Here is a 17,017-nt window from a genome sequence, read left to right on the forward strand (position 1 = left end):
ATGACGCTGTGGGTCATGCTGAGGGCCATCGTGCCGCGCCTGGTGTTCGCGGTGCATGCGCTGGCGTGCGTCTGGAGGGTCGCGGTGCACACGCAGCACCGCCTCTACTGGCTGCTGCTGCTCCTCGTGCTGCTGCTGCCACTCGAGTTGATCGTGACGCTGGTGCTACGCAAGGGCAAGGACTACAAGTGGTAGGTCTGGGCTGTCCGTCACTCGATGCTCCTCGCAGCCGTGTTTCTTCACTCGTTTTCAGAAGGGGCCGGGGGCGGACGGGCCGAGGGGGGACACTTTCGCCGATGAGGCATCATCAGTGTGAGTGCCGCCACACCGCCTGTAAGGTTTTTTTTCTCACGATTTGTTTATTGTCTGGGGGCTGCACGTCAGAGGCCGCACTGGAGGCTACCGGTGGCCACCAGCGTCACTTCAGGTCTTGCAATGATGGACGCTGACACTTAAAAGCTTTCGTGACTGCAGGGATTCATCTTCTTGGTTCTTTCGGTAAAGTCACGTAGAAGGGAAATAATAAAATAATAAAAATAAAACATATTTTATTAATAAAATAATAAAAATATATATTTTTTTATTATGCTTTATTATTTTTATTTTATTATTTCCCTTCTACGTGACTTTACCGAAAGAACCAAGAAGACGCTGATACTATTTTTATTTTACCAGGTAAGGCCCACTGAGCTGTACAGCTCTTTTCAGAAGCGACCTTGGCCACAAATGACCGCTCAACGAAGGGGACATTTATAGCAGCCAAATACTCTAAAGTCTAAATGCGCGGTTTTTTTTACACGTGGAGGGAAAAAGCGGGAGGACCAGGAGAAAAATCCACGCGACCACGGGTAGAACACGCAAACTTCAAATATACAGCGGGCGTCAGGGTCGGGATCGAACTCACGACATCCTGTATACCAGGCGAGGTAGTTAACATCTCTCGACGCTGCCCCGGTGGAGCGGTTAGTGGCGGCACTGGACTTGCAATCCAGAGGTCGCCGTATCGAGTCCATCTCCCAGCTTGACAGTCGAAACACAACTTTCTTCAAATCTAGATTTGAAGCTTTCGTGACTGCAAGGATTCATACTCTTAGGTTTTTTCGGTAAAGTCACGTATGTAAAAAATAAGTGTCCGTCATCAGGTGGGACAACCACAGCAAGAAACAATTGCTGAAGTGGGCTGTGGTTGTCCCACCTGATGACGGACGCTTGTGTTACGCCCGAAACGTCGTGATTTATTATTTTATTTCTATTTATTTGTATTATTTATTTTTACCTACGTGACTTTACCGAAAAAACCTAAGAGTATGAGTATTTGTTTCAAATCCTCACCACATCCTCTGTCCACCAGGCAGCAGCAATTGGTACACCCCAATATGGGAACTTTCTTGCCAGTGTCGAAATATAACAATAGGTTTTACCCTTTTTGGCAATAAAACAGGTGTTAAGATGTTAAAACACCCAACAGAATCCTTTCAACATACATACATTCAAGGATTCTGTTCGGTGTTTTAGCATCTTAACACCTGCTTTATTTTTCGATTTAAAGCTTTCGTGACTGCAGGGATTCATATTCTTGGTTCTTTCGGTAAAGTCACGCAGAAGGGAAAAAAAAATATGAATACCTGCTTTATTGCCAGAAAGGGTAAAACCTATTGTTATAGGTACACCACAGTTAACCCGTTGGTGGGTTGAGTCTCGTTGTGTCTGGTGGGGTAAAGCGTGAGGATTATTACCACCTCTTCCGAGATAAGCTGCCAATATGAAAGAGTATGGGCCTCCACTCGTCCGATGCTCTTCTGTCAGCAGTGACGTAAGCAGCTATTGCAGGGCTGCACGATTACCTGTTACTTTTGTTTTACTATTCTGGACAACCCCGTAATGCTGTAGATTTAGTGACGAGTTTTCAACAGCATTGCCAGCAGCCACCTCCGATTATCATGGTTGGCTACGTACAGTGCGAAAAAAGTCCAACATACATACAGCCACAATTAATAAGTAAAAACAAATAAAATTATTCCCCTGATAAATAAATGTGCGGTTATGGTTATCCTGTTTTTCCTGATTCCGATCCAGTTGAGGAAATTCCACAGTCCCGTGGAATCAACCATCCTCTTTTAAAATAGTATGGGGCACACACGTGAACTCCGGCCATCCTCACAACGGCAGTGGCCTTTGGCTGCTGGCCATCAAGCAAAGACGGTCACCGCATCACGTGACGCTTTCAGCAGACGTGCTTCTGCTGCCGTCTGGAAACGCTCTTCCTTCCGATATGAGGAAGCCACTGGAGCTGTGGACTTTTAAATCATCCTGATTGAAAATTCATCTCTTTAGAACTGCTTTTTTTCTATTTAGTGTATTGTCCTTCCCCCGCACTTCCGATTAGCCCTGTTGGCGACGTACTGTGTGAAAGAAGTTCAGTATACATACGTACATGAAGGTGACACTGAGCAAAGGGCACGTGTGACATTTCCATTGTACATATGTCACGCAAGAGGTACGGCGAAATTTTTCATTTCTGGGGATTAGCCATTTCTAAAACTTGAGTACATTACTCTGCCTCGTGAGTTAGGGAGTTTTGAGTGCGGAGCGGAAACTAGTGAGCGAAGGTGACTGTTCAATGTGGAGCGAGAAGTTTGTTCCGGTGAAGGAGGGAAAGAGAGAAAGAGTGAACGCGTGGATTGAGCTACGAGCAATCCACGGTTGGATAAGGCCCCCCCCCACTCTCCAAGTGTCAGAAATTGTTACCCCCTTTTATAAACACCCAGGTCCCAATATTTATTATGTATTGACTACATTGTGGTCCTAATACAGCAACTGAATAATTGATGACTGAGTGGCTGGGTGCTCCATTAAGACCATCACGGAACCTTATCTCCAGGCTTGGTCAGCACCGTTATGTAATCGTTATTGTGGTCCATCTCTTTACCAGGCTCTCTCTGGCAATACTCCTGTACCTGATCAATGTGGTGCCTGCCATCTGGCTTCTGGAGGTTCGATATTTTGAGACGAAGCTGAATGAAACCTGCTCCAATGCCACGATCACCATCACCACCACCGCTGCGCAGCTACCGGTGCACCGGGAACCTCTGCAATTTAAGGTGAGGAAACCATGCCATCCATCTGTTAAATGTATGTGTACATATGAAGAACTTGTTTCGCACCAACCGTGCTAATCGGAGGTGTGGGCAACACTCACAAGATGAACAGACACCATCGTTCAAAGTTATTGGCTATTGTTGTAAAAGACGGGAAGGTTGTTGTAATCTCAAAGAGCTCACGTATTTTGTCCCCCGCCTACTGCCTGCATCCATCTGGTGGCATGGATCAGTAAAGTTACGATTCACATCACCCGTCGATGCAATCAGGCAGAAAGAGAGGTGTTTTTTTTTGATGGGTGGGTTATGTCCGTAGAAAGGAGAAGGGTAGGTTACCGATAAGGGCGTTAGTTGGTGACCAAGGGGAATACCTTAGCGACATGGTTGAGGCATTGTGAGGCATTGTGATACATAACGAGAGATGGTTGAGACATTGTACCAGATGGTTGAGACTTTGTGAGACATTATGACAGACTGTTGAGACATTGTGAGAGATGATTGAGGCATTGTGAGACGTGAGGCATTATGATAGATGGTTGAGACAGTGTGAGACATTGTGAGAGATGATTAAGACATTGTAATACATTGTGACAGATGGTTGAGACATTGTGAGACATTATGAGAGATGGTCGAGGCATTGTGAGACATTGTGAGAAATGGTTGAGAGATGGGTTTGACAACGTGAGACATGATGACAGACAGTTGAGACATTTTAGACATTGTGAGAGATAATTGAGAATTTGTGAGACATTGTGAGAGATGATTGAGACATTGTGAGATATTGTGACAACAGACCTCGGAGGTTCGTTGTTGACTCCAACCTTTATCGGATCTGGCAGGAAGAAAAAAAGTTTTACAGCGACCATGACAGTCGTGATGATTTCTATATTTGGAACCGATTGTAAGCAGTGAGTCAGCTTTATTGGCCTGATTATTGCAGGCCAGGTTGTTTTAAACTTGAGAAATGTTCTAATGGGCACAGAGAGGATGATAAACAGCTGTCATCCCTGCAGTTATACAGATCCAGATACGAAGGGTCAATCATTGTATGCGGGCTGCTGGTATTGCAGTGCAGTGTGTGCTAACCACTTTTCCACCACTCCCCCCCCCCCTCCCCTTTCACGCACGACACACACAACACATTCACACAAACGTTGTGACCAGCAAGACGCGACTCTTTATTCGGGAAGCTCCAGACTTTGCTGCTTCCTCGGAATCTGGCTTCGCGTCGTCGGGAACGGACACCGTGGAATTTCTGTTTCCGAGCACCAAGGCGCCGACCGTCCGTCCTCTCGCGAGGGGCCAAACCACCTCCATCCCGGTCACCGCCAGCGCGGGTTACTCGCCCACCCAGATGTTCGCCCTCTTCGGGGAGGAGGCGACGCAAGTCGCCATGACCCGCTGGCCCGAAATGAGCGACTCGGATTATCTCGGAGAAGAGCCGCGGGTTGGCTCGAGCGTTTCCGAGGCTCCTACGACTCTCCCCACACCCCTCTTTCCCCCTGAGGATGTCGGTCGCAGGGGGAGGAGTGGTCCTCATGGCAAAAGCAGAGACGCCAGCTACATTATCTCTCAGGTACAGCGCTGTCGAACAATAATGACCCAACCTCACCGTACGCCCCCTGCCTCATTAGTAACAAATACGTAGATAAATTTTGACTTAAAACTTTCGTGACTGCAGGAATTCATATTCTATGGTTCTTTCGGTAAAGTCACGTAGATAGAAGAAAAATAATAACAATAAAAGAATAAAAATAAAAATGAAAACAAAGTGAATAAAAATAATAAAATATTACAACGTTTCGATCGCAACACAAGTGGTCGTCATCCTGATGACGTAATATTTTCTTTTATTATTTTTATCCCTTTATTTTCATTTGTATTATTTTATTGTTATTCTTTTTCTATCTACCTGACTTTCTGAAAGAACCATAGAATATGAAATACGTCAAAAAATCAATGCCGCGTGAGTTCCATTGCCAATTAAAAACAAACCGTGCATGAGCATTTATTTAATGAGAGCGAACTCTGGACTCGGTTTTGGTTTGTCAGTGTCATCATCAGGGTTGTGCCCATTTAAATAAACAATCGCTACCCTTGGAACCTCATTTGCCAGTAAAAATATGATAATTGTTTTTTTTACCCTTCTATCTGGCAACAAAACTGACACTTTTTTTTACAAGGCGTCATGTTTACATAGACCACAATACCTGCAGTCATAATGCAAACAAAAAACATAACTCTGATAATGGGCACTGTCCTTGACCAATCAACTTCAAGGACAGTGCACATTATCAGAGTTATGTTTTTGTTTGCATTATGACTGCAGGTATTGTGGTCTATGTAAACCAGACTCCTTGTAAAAAAGGTGTCAGTTTTGTTGCCAGATAGAAGGGTAAAAAACCAATTATCATATTTTTACTGGCAAATGAGGTTCCAATGGTGTAAATGCTTACCCCGAGCTCTCATACTCTGATGGTGCATTGTCTTTGAGTTGTGCGCCTTTTGGCGTCATCTGGTCCAACCCATGTGAGACTAGGCTCTAAGGAAAGCTGTCTCGGGTGTGGACCAATCAACTTCAAGGACAGTGCACATCAGAGTTATGTTTTTTGTTTGCATTATGACTGCAGGTATTGTGGTCTATGTAAACATGACTCCTTGTAAAAAAGGTATCAGTTTTGTTGCCAGATAGAAGGGTAAAAAACCAATTATCAATCGCTACCCTATTGACCTCACCTCGTACAAGCAAGCGTCATCATTCAACACCGTAGAATGTGATAACAATGATTTTCTTGTTTTCACAGGAAGACCATTGTCAGACCTAAGGGGCCGTCCATAAATGACGTCACGCACCTGAGGGGGGGGGGGGAGTCAGACATTTGTGACGATGTGTGACGAAGGGGTGGGGGGGGGGGTTGAGAAATGTGACGTCACATCAAAATTCGCAACTTTAAATAAATATAGACAACACGTTCTACTTAATTAAATAGACTGTTTAATAAATGTTTTCTCCTACAACATCAGAGTGCAGCGCCACATTAAATACGCACTACAATGACAATAGTTTAAAGTGATTTGAAGCATGTTTCATTTGGGGGGGGGGGCAGAGCTTTGTGACGTCATATTTGAGGGGGGGTCTGACTTTTTGTGACGCCGTGTGACTAGGGGGGGGGGGTCAAAAATCGTCCAAAATCGCGTGACGTCATTTATGGACGGCCCCTAAGACTTTGGTTTCAGGAGAACCCAGCCTACATTGGCATGTTTGTATCGTTAGCTTACTTGTTCAAGGAGAGTATAGTGACCATAGACAAACTCACGGAGAAACCTGAATGTGATAAATATCTACCTACTTGCTGTACTGCCTGCCATGGATTGATTCCTCGTTGTACTGCGGGAAGGTGTATCATGCAGACCCTATCTCTGTGCGATCTACTAACCCTGGCCCCAGTTACCGTATTACGGGAAATCATCGCCATGCGTATTAATAAATTGACCTAAATTCTTATTTCTCAGTGATTATATATATTTAAAAAATGCGTAATATACTGCATGTGTATGTTACACCAAGGCAGTGCCTACTCAATGTTTTCATAGCTTTGCCGAACTGCACCGAACATCTCTTCGCTGTGTGTTTTTGGATCGTACCGGCGAGGTAGTTAACATCTCGCCACCGAGGTGCCCTACTGTGAGAGGCCTCTCCCACGGGGAGGGGTGTCATCGGTCACCTTCGCCAGAAATCTCAGCCTCCTTCGCCGTCTCAGCCTTTCTCCCCCCACCCCTCTTCCCTTACCGACTGCGTGCCGTCTCCCCGCGCAGGTGAAGCAACTGGAGTCCACGGTGAACAACCTCCTGGACTCGAACGAGGCGTGGATCCTGTGCATCCACCAGATGCTCCTGCTGCTCCTCATCATCGGGCGCTGGTTGCTGCCCACGGGCACCGAAGTGTCCCGCGAGAAGCTCTCGCAGCTGCTCCTCGAGTTCATCGGCACGGCCGGCGACATCCTGGAGTTCAAGACGGAGACGATGCAGGACTCCGTAGTGAGGTGCGTTTCGACGCCTCTGCGCAGCGTCCCGCGTGGTTCCCGCGTGCCTCGGCTGGACCTGCAGACACGGGACTTTGAGTAAAATTCATCGTACCGTGCTAATCGGAGGTGCAGGGGGGAAGGACAACAAACTCGACGCAAAATAGCAGTTCGAAAAGAAATTCGTTTTCAATCAAAGCACGTGGTGTTTGCGCGCTCTCACAGAGAGAGAGAACGACTCAGAGGCGCGAGGAAGCACAGAGAAGCAGGAAGGCTGCCACGTGGTGAGCAGGCGCCAACAATTGCCCGAGCTCTGCGGTCCTCTATATGTGAATGAGTTGTTTACTTCTCAAGCAGGAGACATTTGGCAAGGGGGTTGATAGGCAGATACTGTACATGAAACAACTGGTTTGTTAAGGCTTGCAAGGGTCATTGTGGGCTGACGGTGTTTTTATTTTTATTTCTGTGCTCCTTTTCATTCGGTCGTGTAAGTAAAGAAAAATGTGTGTGGTAAACGCTCCTCCACCCGACACAACCAATGAATAAAAGTGTCACGTGATTCGAACATGCGAATTTATTACCCTTCAACAGCACGACCTGTGTTGTAGTTGTAGAGAAATATCACAACATTTACACGGGTACCGACGTTTTGCAAATTACACCCAGAATCCTCAGGTTGTTAAGGGGAGCTCAGATCTTGAGAATCATAACGTTGGTCGTGAGATACTACGTATAAAATGTCTTACCTACTTATTTATTTGAATGCAATAATTCACGAAAGGGCTTCGATATGATCTGACATATGCATTGCCTCTAGTTGAGTCTTGGCAATCGCATTGCTTGTGGCTGCATCGGACTCACGGCATCCGACTCACAATATCTGGCTGCCCAGTGAGATTGAATTGTTGAGCCAGTCAGAACACCTCGCAAGTAATGACAGGTCAAAGATTGTGTTCCATAAACAATGTTATTCCTCCACGTGCTTACATTGCTTATATTATGCCCCTCTTGTCGTTATTTCGTTCCACCACATCCTCTCGTCTCACCCTCGGGCTCCCTCGATCCCTTCTGACCTGTACCGGTGGCATCTATACAGCCATTCTCACTTCATCTGGGTGCCACGGTGGCGAGATGTTAACTACCTCGCCAGGTATACAGGAGGTCGTGGGTTCGATCCCTACCCTGATGCCTGCTGTATATTTGGAGTTTGCATGTCTGTCCCCGTGATCACGTGGATTTTCTCCAGCTCCTGTATTCCCTCCACATCTAGAATCAACATGCGTTTTAGAGTATTTGGCTGCTATACATTTCCACGTGATAGGCCAATTCGTCGAGCTATCATGTGTGATAGCCAGGTCGCTTATGAAAAATAGCTATATACCTGATGAAATTTAAATTGTTTAGTTTGATCTTCTTTCTCTATGCTCAACGCGAGCCCAAAGCATCGAAGTGTCACCTCGCTGATCTTCTCAGGGATATCAGTAATTCCGGCAAATGCTGTAACTGTTTCATCCCACCTCTATTTTTTTCTCAGATATATTCCCATCAGCCATCTCGGCATCGGCATCTCTGTCCCTTTCAAGCGCTCTTTATTCCACCTTCCTCAGTGACCGCGTCTCTTTCAGCAAGCGCCACTGGAATACATCAACCTGTGCGTCCCAAAAAGCTGACGAACTGAATGTTAGTTTTATTCGTGTATTCTGCCCGAGGAGATGTTGTATTTTATATCATATAGCACACAATCTTTTCGATGGGTAGCCGTTCACGTACACGAACATTTATCTTTTGTAATTCAAATGCAATTTTTTTTGGCTATGACATTGGCACACAACGGCATTGTCTTGTGAATGGTCTCACGGGAGCTTTAATCTCTCGTACTCTCGAACGTGCATTGAGTGCTGGTAATTCACGTAAGAATTTCGCACTGGGAATGGAACTGGCAACTTCACGCACAGTGGGTCAAAACGATGGGCAACAGGACGAGTGAAGACGAGGTTAATTTCGCTGCTCGTTTCAGAGAAAGATATAAGAGGAGCGAGATATGTGTGAGAGATGTTTGAGAGATATGTGAGAGAGATGCGATAGAGATGTTCGAGAGAGATGTGAGCCTCAGTTAAACAGTTACCATTGACGGGCTGTCGGTGACTTCCGAGTGTGCGTTTCCCAGTCGTAGTTTTACGTGATTTATGAGTCAATTGACAACTCTGAAGTGCAAACACAATTCTCCCACAACTGGCGGCCACCCAACGTGACGCTTCTTATATATAAATTAGTAGGCGATACTGGGTTGACAGTGGTGCATCAGCACAAATAGCTAGACAACTCAATGCGTTTGTTAACGGCACTGTGAGAGGCGAAATTTCTGGCAATGGTTATACTACGCAGCCACAAACAAGTCCCAAGGCACGGCACCTCTCTGTGTGCCATGAAGGACGATTGCCCGAAACGTCGACTATTAAACACTTTTTAAAAAGTCCGTGTTATTGACGAATGTGTTGAGTTGTCATTAATAACTTCTATGTAAACCATTTTTGATGGCCGATTTATTTAATAGATTTAAACCAACGTCTTCCCCTACAGGATATATTTTACCATGCTTTGTACCAAAGATAATTGCAATTGTTACACGAGTTGAATAATGTTGTTTCTAATTACAAAACTCATTTTTTTGTACAAGAAATGCAAAAAATGCCGTGAGGCATATTTTTCTATTCGACTTTTGTGCGTGCGTGTGCTACTTTTTCTGGCAGACCTTTGAAAGCCATCAGTATTATAGAAAAAGTTCAACGCGTTCGATGATTATAGAACAAATGCTGAGAGGCTCTTTGATTAACCCACGTGGCTCGATGCTCTGCAGGTGCAACAGGCCGCTGTTCTATTGCATCATGGCAGTCTGGACGTGGAGCTTGATACAGTTTCCGCTCGTCATCAAAGGTACGCATCTCACTCGGTGGCTCGTAGAGATAATGCCCAGGTCAGGAGAGTAATAATAATAATAACAACAACAACAGTAATTCTCCATGGGACCTCCCTTGTCAGTATCAAAATATAAAAATAGGTTTTGCCATTTCTGGCAATAAGGGTAAAAACTATTTTATATTTTGATACTGGCAAGGGAGGTCCCAAGATGTAGCTGCTCAGCTCGATCTATAAATGCCCTAAATGTGCGTTGTCTTTGCGCTGTTCGCCTTTTTGAGTCCTCTGGTCCAACACTGTTTGAGACTAGGCTCTAAAGAAAGCTGTCTCTGGTGTGGACCAATCAGCTTCAAATACGATAAATATATTACCAGAGCATGTTTTTGTTTGCATGTTCACCAAAAGTATGTGTGCGTGGTTAATGCAGACATGATTCCTTGCAAAAGGTTTCTGTTTGGTGTTTTAACATCTTAACACCTGTTTTATTGCCAGAAAGGGTACACCCTATTATAACAGTAATTCTATCTATGAAGGGGACTTTTTTTATCATGGATCACAAAGCACTGTACACAGCGAAGCCGACACTTAAGTCATGCAATTAAAAGGTAAGACTTTGGGAAACAATAAGATAAATGCTCAATGAAGTGGCTGATCGTGTGGAAATTTATAGCAGCCAAATACTTTAAACGCATGTTGATTCCAAATGTGGAGGGAAATCCCGGAGGGCACGGAGAAAAATCCACACGGGATCGAACCCACGACCTCCCGTATACCAGGCGAGGTAGTTAACATCTCATGGCCACCGTGGCGCCCTCATCTTCTGTCTTCTGCCGGCAAAGTCGCACGTTTGAAAAAGAGTTTGTGGCCCAATGGGCTTTACTCGGGTGACAGACTTCTGATTCTGTTTGTCTGCGTCTCTTCTGTCATCGCACAAAGATTTTATGAATCAACGTCCGCTTAGATCTCCCCAATGGGCCATCACCACCACCGCCCAGAGCTGCGCTTTTGTTAGACCACGACGTGACCTTGCGGTGATGCGTTCGCCGCTCGTTGCAGATTTTTTTGTGGTTCAAACTCACCCGGCTGCCCTGGCCAATATCACGGGGGGGGGTGTTCGCCACCGATACGCGCCGTCTCATTCACAGTGAACGTTACAGATCCCGTTTTGTTTTTTCGAAGAAGAGTAGGCCATACGCGTGCCACTGAGCTGCCGTGTGATTGTAACGTCGTGGTCCAAATTGGCGAGAATTACCCAGAAATCACTTAATTGGGAAAACATTGCCCCCCACCCGAATAAGTCCCCCACACATCCAATTAGCGCAGCAAGCTACGTACGGTGCGAAAGAACTCCAACGTACATACATACTACTGGCGGGATAATGCCCACATTTCCCCCTACTGGCAGGATAATGCCCTGTTGGGGGCCTGTGCTGCCATTCACCTTGCGCCGCACATGGGCAGCTGCCATCAGGGGGGGGTCCTCGAAGCTAAAAACTCGCTTGGGATGACTGAAATGCGACCTTATAATACATTATATGGTTGCACACATTACACACAAAGTGCTTGCCACAAATGACCACAATACCTTGCTTATCGCTCGCAGCCAAGAGCATAATCGCAGCGGTTGCTCTTGGCTGAGAGCGATCGATCAAAGACGATAACCGCATTGCCCGCTTTCAGATGCGCTTCGGCGTCCGTCTGGAGCGCTCTTCTTCCTTCCAATATTAGGAAGCCACTGTAGCTATGCACATTTAAATCTAGATTAAAAACTCATTTCTTTAGAACTGCTTTTTGTGTTTAGTTTGTTGTCCTTCCCCCACACCTCTTATTGGCACGGTTGGCTCCGTACGGTGCGGAACAAGTTCAACATAATGAAAAAATATCATAGATTTTACCCTTTCCAGCAATAAAGCAGGTGTTAAGATATTCAAACACCAAATAGCTATCCTTTGCAAGGCATCAAGTCTGCATTATACAGTACTTGTGGACAAACATGCAAACAAAAAAATTGCCTTCGAAACTAATTGGCCTACACCAGAGACAGCCGTACAGGTGAGATGTGTGATGTGAGGCCTTTCCTTGAGTTGCCGAGGCGCCGACGGGCCCAGCAAGCGCACATCCCGACGAAGAGGTCACGACCTTTGGGGGGCTCAGACTCAGCACGTGTCCCCCCCCCCCCCCCTGCGTGCTCGGCAGTTCACCAGGCGCTGCCGGGCTCGCAAGAGCAAGCACCGGCCCGCGGGTGGAGGACTCTGGTGCGCATCTATAGCACGGATCTGTGGGCCATCGTCATCAGCGTCTTCATCCAGGATGGGCCCTTCCTCGTGGTGCGAAGTCCTCGGCCTACCCCCGTGCCGAGACCGAACGAATACGGCGTCGCGTTTTACGGAGCATGGTTTGGTCACCCGTGTCTGTTTTGGTCCACAGCTTTGATGTGCATGCTCAGAGAGTGATGTTCGTGTATGTGGCAGCCAGGTTTGATCGGCTGTGTAGTGGTAAGGGAACTTTTTGCTGAGCTGCTGTATAATTGTGAGGTCACACTTAAAGTGGAGGTTCAGAAATAAAAGGGTAATTACGCCAATGTGAGTAAACATATCATTAGATGATCTGCAGGTCAGTTTCTGTTAAAGCTTTTCCGAGAAATTACCAAATTGCATACCTGTCAACCCATACGGTTTACCCGTATTCTTGAACAGGGAAATTGAGTTTTCAGGTCCATAGGGCATACAACTGTTTTAATATGGGCAAAAAAAAGTGTCTATTTGTTTGTGTTTCTCCCTTGTGATGGGGCTTTGGAGGATGAACGTTGAGATTTATAAGGGCATGGGGTGACCAATAAGGTCTGAATTGGTCTGTAATAAGGTAGACACTGATAGGGGGTTGAATTGTTTTCCACTGACATGGCCAATTCTTCTGCAGAAAGTTCATAAAAAATGTACTTCTTACCACCACATGAATTAGGTTATAGATGTCACGCGAACAAACCAACAACAAGCCAACACACAAACCAACACACAAACCAACACACAAGCCAACACACAAGCCAACACACAAACCAACACACAAGCCAACAACAAACTGACACACACGCCAACACACAGACCAACAACACAAACAGACAATACAATCCAATAATACAAACCAACACACACGCACAATGCCTGCTCGTGAATGCGCACAAGGGTGGACTTGAACGTTGAGCTGCTCACAGTTCAACGTTCAAGCCGAAATTCCACCTGAATAAATCATCGACGGCGCAGTCGAGTAAAGTGGTGTCAGCGCCACGCATAAATAATGGGGCCCTCCCTCCACCAGCCAGCAGTGGTTATGAGTGGCAGGCGCATGGTCTGTCAAGGACACTGGTTTAAAAAAGATGCCGCTACCTTCAAGCAATCTCTGCTGTGGTTGCGACAAAATCTGTTTTTTCGCCGGGGGTGGGGCAGTTTCCTCAGCTGGTCTCGAAACAGACCTGGGTCAACACCTCAGCTGCTGACTCCCCGTGCCCCTGCTGGACATCCGTGGAAAAAAAAGCTTCACAGCTCAGCGGATTCCTCCAACGGTCTAAATAATGATTCTGATTCTACAAAGTGTCTTTAAAGCAACCAATGGGCGAGGGATTACACGGGACACACGATTGATCGGTACCGTGCGTAGTGCCGAATTAAGCTAGTGCGGGGCCTGTAGCATATGTTATTAAAGGGCCCTAAATAAAAAAAAACACAAATATTAAAACACACATTTTTTACTTGCATAGTAAAGTAATTGTATTGTTTAATTTGCTATACAGCCAGATAATACAAACCGCTAACCTTAAACACCCAGTCGTTCATACAAGTTGGAGGCGGTATAGTACTATAGTAATAGAGCAAGTGCAGAATCACTGAACCGGAATTGATAGCTTGAAAGCATTTAGCGCGGGGCCCTTGAAAGTGCGGGGGCCCGTAGCTACTACATAAGTAGCTACTACATATGTAGCTACTTTTGCTCCTCGGATAATCCAGCACTGACTGTGCGCACCTGTTATGACATTACACTGCGGTGGCTTCAAAGCGTGTTGCCCATCTCCGCTAACCGCTCGTCTCCCGCGGTCCCGCGCAGGTGCGGCTGCTGCTGCTCATCCACTTCGGAGTCCTCGACCAAATGCAGATGCTCATCTTCTTCACCATCAAGAACGTGCTCGTGCTGATGCTGCAGGCCTACCGCCTCGTGGTCATCTACGGGGACTACCGCGCGCTCTGCCTGAGTGGCCCCGATGGCGCGCCGTCGCCGCGGGGGCGACAGGAGGGGAAGAGCCCCGGAGAGGTCCCCAGCGATGCGGGCACGCTCGCCACGGACGACTCCTTCACCATGACCATTACAGCCTCGAACAGCGAGAAAATGAGGGAGTGCCCTTAATAAAAGCGAAAACTTTTTGTAACAAATTTTTTTCGGTATTTTACCAGGTATAAGCCCCACCGAGCTATGTAGCTTCTTTTTCAGAAGCGACCCTGGCTACCACGTGGACATGTATGGCAGTAGTCGAATACTCTGAACGCGTGTTGTTGATTCTAAGTGTGGAGGGGAAAACCGGAAGACCGGGAGAAAAAAATCCACGCGACCACAGGGAGAGAGAGAGAGACACCGCAAACTCAAAATATACAACAGGCGTCAGGGTCGGGATCGAACCCACGACGACCTCCTGTACACCGGGCGAGGTAGTTAACATCTCGCTACCGTAGTACCCTTAACTGACGGATGACCGCGAACTTCAAGTTTCGCGAGAGGAAGGCAATAGCTGATTGCGTTTAGCGTCGGTCAGTTGGTGCACAGACTCTCACTACAAACAACGGTGCCGGCGTTTGTTTTGTTGTTACTTTTGCCGCGACCGCATGCCAAACGCCTGCGGGGAATTTGCAAAAGCATGATGTCTGCTGGGGGGGGGGGGGAAATACTTTAAAGACCCTGTCACAGTTTTCTTGCAAGATTGGGACAATTCAGGCGAGAGTGCTACGGCAACGGACGACCGAATTGCTCCACGCAACGCGTTCTGGTTTCAGTACCCGCTTGAGCCATGAAACGTCACAATCGGATCAAAGGTTTCCCCGGGGCAAAACGTTACTGTTCGCCATGAACCGGTAACGAAAAAACTATATTTAGTAGGCAAAGTATCTACATTAGCTTAACTTTAAATAAAGGAGAACCTCTCTTATCCGCGGGCCTATTACCCACGACTTCTATTATGATAGAAAGTCGTTGGTAATAGGATAAATATGCACGGCACCTATAGGGCCTGTGAAGCTTCTATTATATCCATGGGCCTATTTCTTCATATGATCTGCGATTGTACCCATAATGCGCAGCAAAGCGGCTTCCTAATGCTTGTGATGTTTTTGCGAATAAGAGGAGTTGTTTGGAAATGTACTCCTAATATCTGCGGTTAATCGCATTTCAAAGAAAAATGGCCACGATCAAAGCAATTGCACGGGCAGCATTTGCTTCGACAGGGAGACAACGCAGACACTCGCAGAGACACAAACATGCACAGAGATACGGAGACATACACACAGAGACACGGGGACACACAGATACACGAAAACACAGAGACACAAACACCCTCACACATACATGACAACACTACAAAAACACGAACACACTCAGAGCCATGAACACACAGAGACAGGGAGACACACACAGACACGTGTCTGTGTGTCTGTGTGTTTCAGCTAGCTGATGAAAGTTGCAAGCGAGAATTTCATCATCGCTTGCAGCTGGGGTTGGCATCGTCCCCCACTCCTCCTGATGTCGAGGGGAAATGGGCGAGGTTTAGGACTGTGACTCATGCAGCTGCAATGGCTGCTTTGGGTACGCGGTCCAGACCTCCCCAGAGACCCTGGCTGACAGAGGAGGTGTTCAGGCTGGCTGAGAAAAAGCGACAGGCCCACTCTCATCGGCTGCAGCATCCCACGTCAGAGAATGAAGAGGCTTACCGCAGCCTTCGCTCAGAGGTTCGAAGAGCCGTGAGGCGCTGCAAGGATGGGTGGTGGTCGCGGGTTGCTGAGGAGATCGCTCTTTAATTCCATCAAAAACGTAACCTGCAGCGCCACACCTATTACCATCATTAGGGGAAAGAACGGTGATTCAATCTCCGACCCCCAGGAACAGGTTTGCAGATTTGCTGGGCATTTCTGTGAGGTGCTGGGGGAGGGGAAATCCCTCAGCATGGAAAACAACAAGGGACAAAGTGGGGATGACCCAGCCGAGGCTGCGGTGCCTCAAATATTGGAAGAGGAAGTCACCCCATGTGGCTGAGGTGCCATCTGTTGAGGAAGTACTGAAGGCGATCCAGAGTCTGAGACCAGGAAAGGCACCGGGCAGAGATGATCTCCCAAGTGAAATGTTGTGGGAGGGTGGCGTTTGTGCACAGACTGCCCTACATGACATCATAACAACAGTCTGGACCACTGGACGGATTCCGCAGGATTGGAAGGATGCCCTGGTGGTCCCCCTCTTTAAGAAGGGGGATCGCACAGACTGTAACAACTACAGGGACATCTCACTCCTCAGTGTGCCGGAAAAGGTCCTGGAAAGGATTATTCAATATCGCCTTGCTAGGCACGCCGAGGAGAGGCTTGCGGAGCCCCAATGCGGTTTCAGGAAAGGGCGATCCTGCACAGATGCCATATTATCTGCCCGTCTGCTACAGCAGAGGTGTAGGGAATTCCAACAAGACCTACATCTCTGGTTTATTGACCTGGTCAAGGCCTATGATACCATGAGTAGGCCTGGGCTCTGGGTTGTTCTTCGTGCTTTCGGAGTTCCTGACCCTCTGCTCATGATCATTAAGAACCTTCATGATGGTTAGCGGGCCCAGGTAAAACTACGTGGCCGGGAGTTGGAGCCATTCCCTGTACACATTGGGGTGCGACAGGGATGTCCTCTGGCTCCCACATTATTTAACATCTATTTCGACCACATAGTTCGTGAAGCCTTCAATAGCTGTAC

General features: G+C 47.0%; 1 protein-coding gene across 1 annotated transcript; it reads left to right on the forward strand.

The window, feature by feature from the left end:
* TMEM26 (transmembrane protein 26) lies at nt 1-14,431 on the forward strand. The gene is made up of 7 exons (XM_078855188.1): nt 1-191; nt 2,933-3,101; nt 4,267-4,674; nt 6,915-7,141; nt 9,978-10,054; nt 12,233-12,363; nt 14,135-14,431. The coding sequence occupies exons 1-7, from the start codon at nt 1-3 to the stop codon at nt 14,429-14,431; spliced, it is 1,500 nt and encodes a 499-aa protein (XP_078711314.1).
* Nucleotides 14,432-17,017: the final 2,586 nt, after the last annotated feature.

The sequence above is a fragment of the Lampetra fluviatilis genome, chromosome 4 (assembly GCF_964198595.1).
Source record: "Lampetra fluviatilis chromosome 4, kcLamFluv1.1, whole genome shotgun sequence".
Classification (NCBI taxonomy): domain Eukaryota; kingdom Metazoa; phylum Chordata; class Hyperoartia; order Petromyzontiformes; family Petromyzontidae; genus Lampetra; species Lampetra fluviatilis.

Coding starts and splice junctions, on each gene's coding strand:
- TMEM26 (XM_078855188.1), top strand. CDS start 1: ATGACGCTGTGGGTCATGCTGAGGGCCATCGTGCCGCGCCTGGTGTTC. Junction 3,102..4,266: donor GGGAACCTCTGCAATTTAAG/GTGAGGAAACCA, acceptor GTGACCAGCAAG/ACGCGACTCTTTATTCGGGA. Junction 7,142..9,977: donor ATGCAGGACTCCGTAGTGAG/GTGCGTTTCGAC, acceptor GATGCTCTGCAG/GTGCAACAGGCCGCTGTTCT.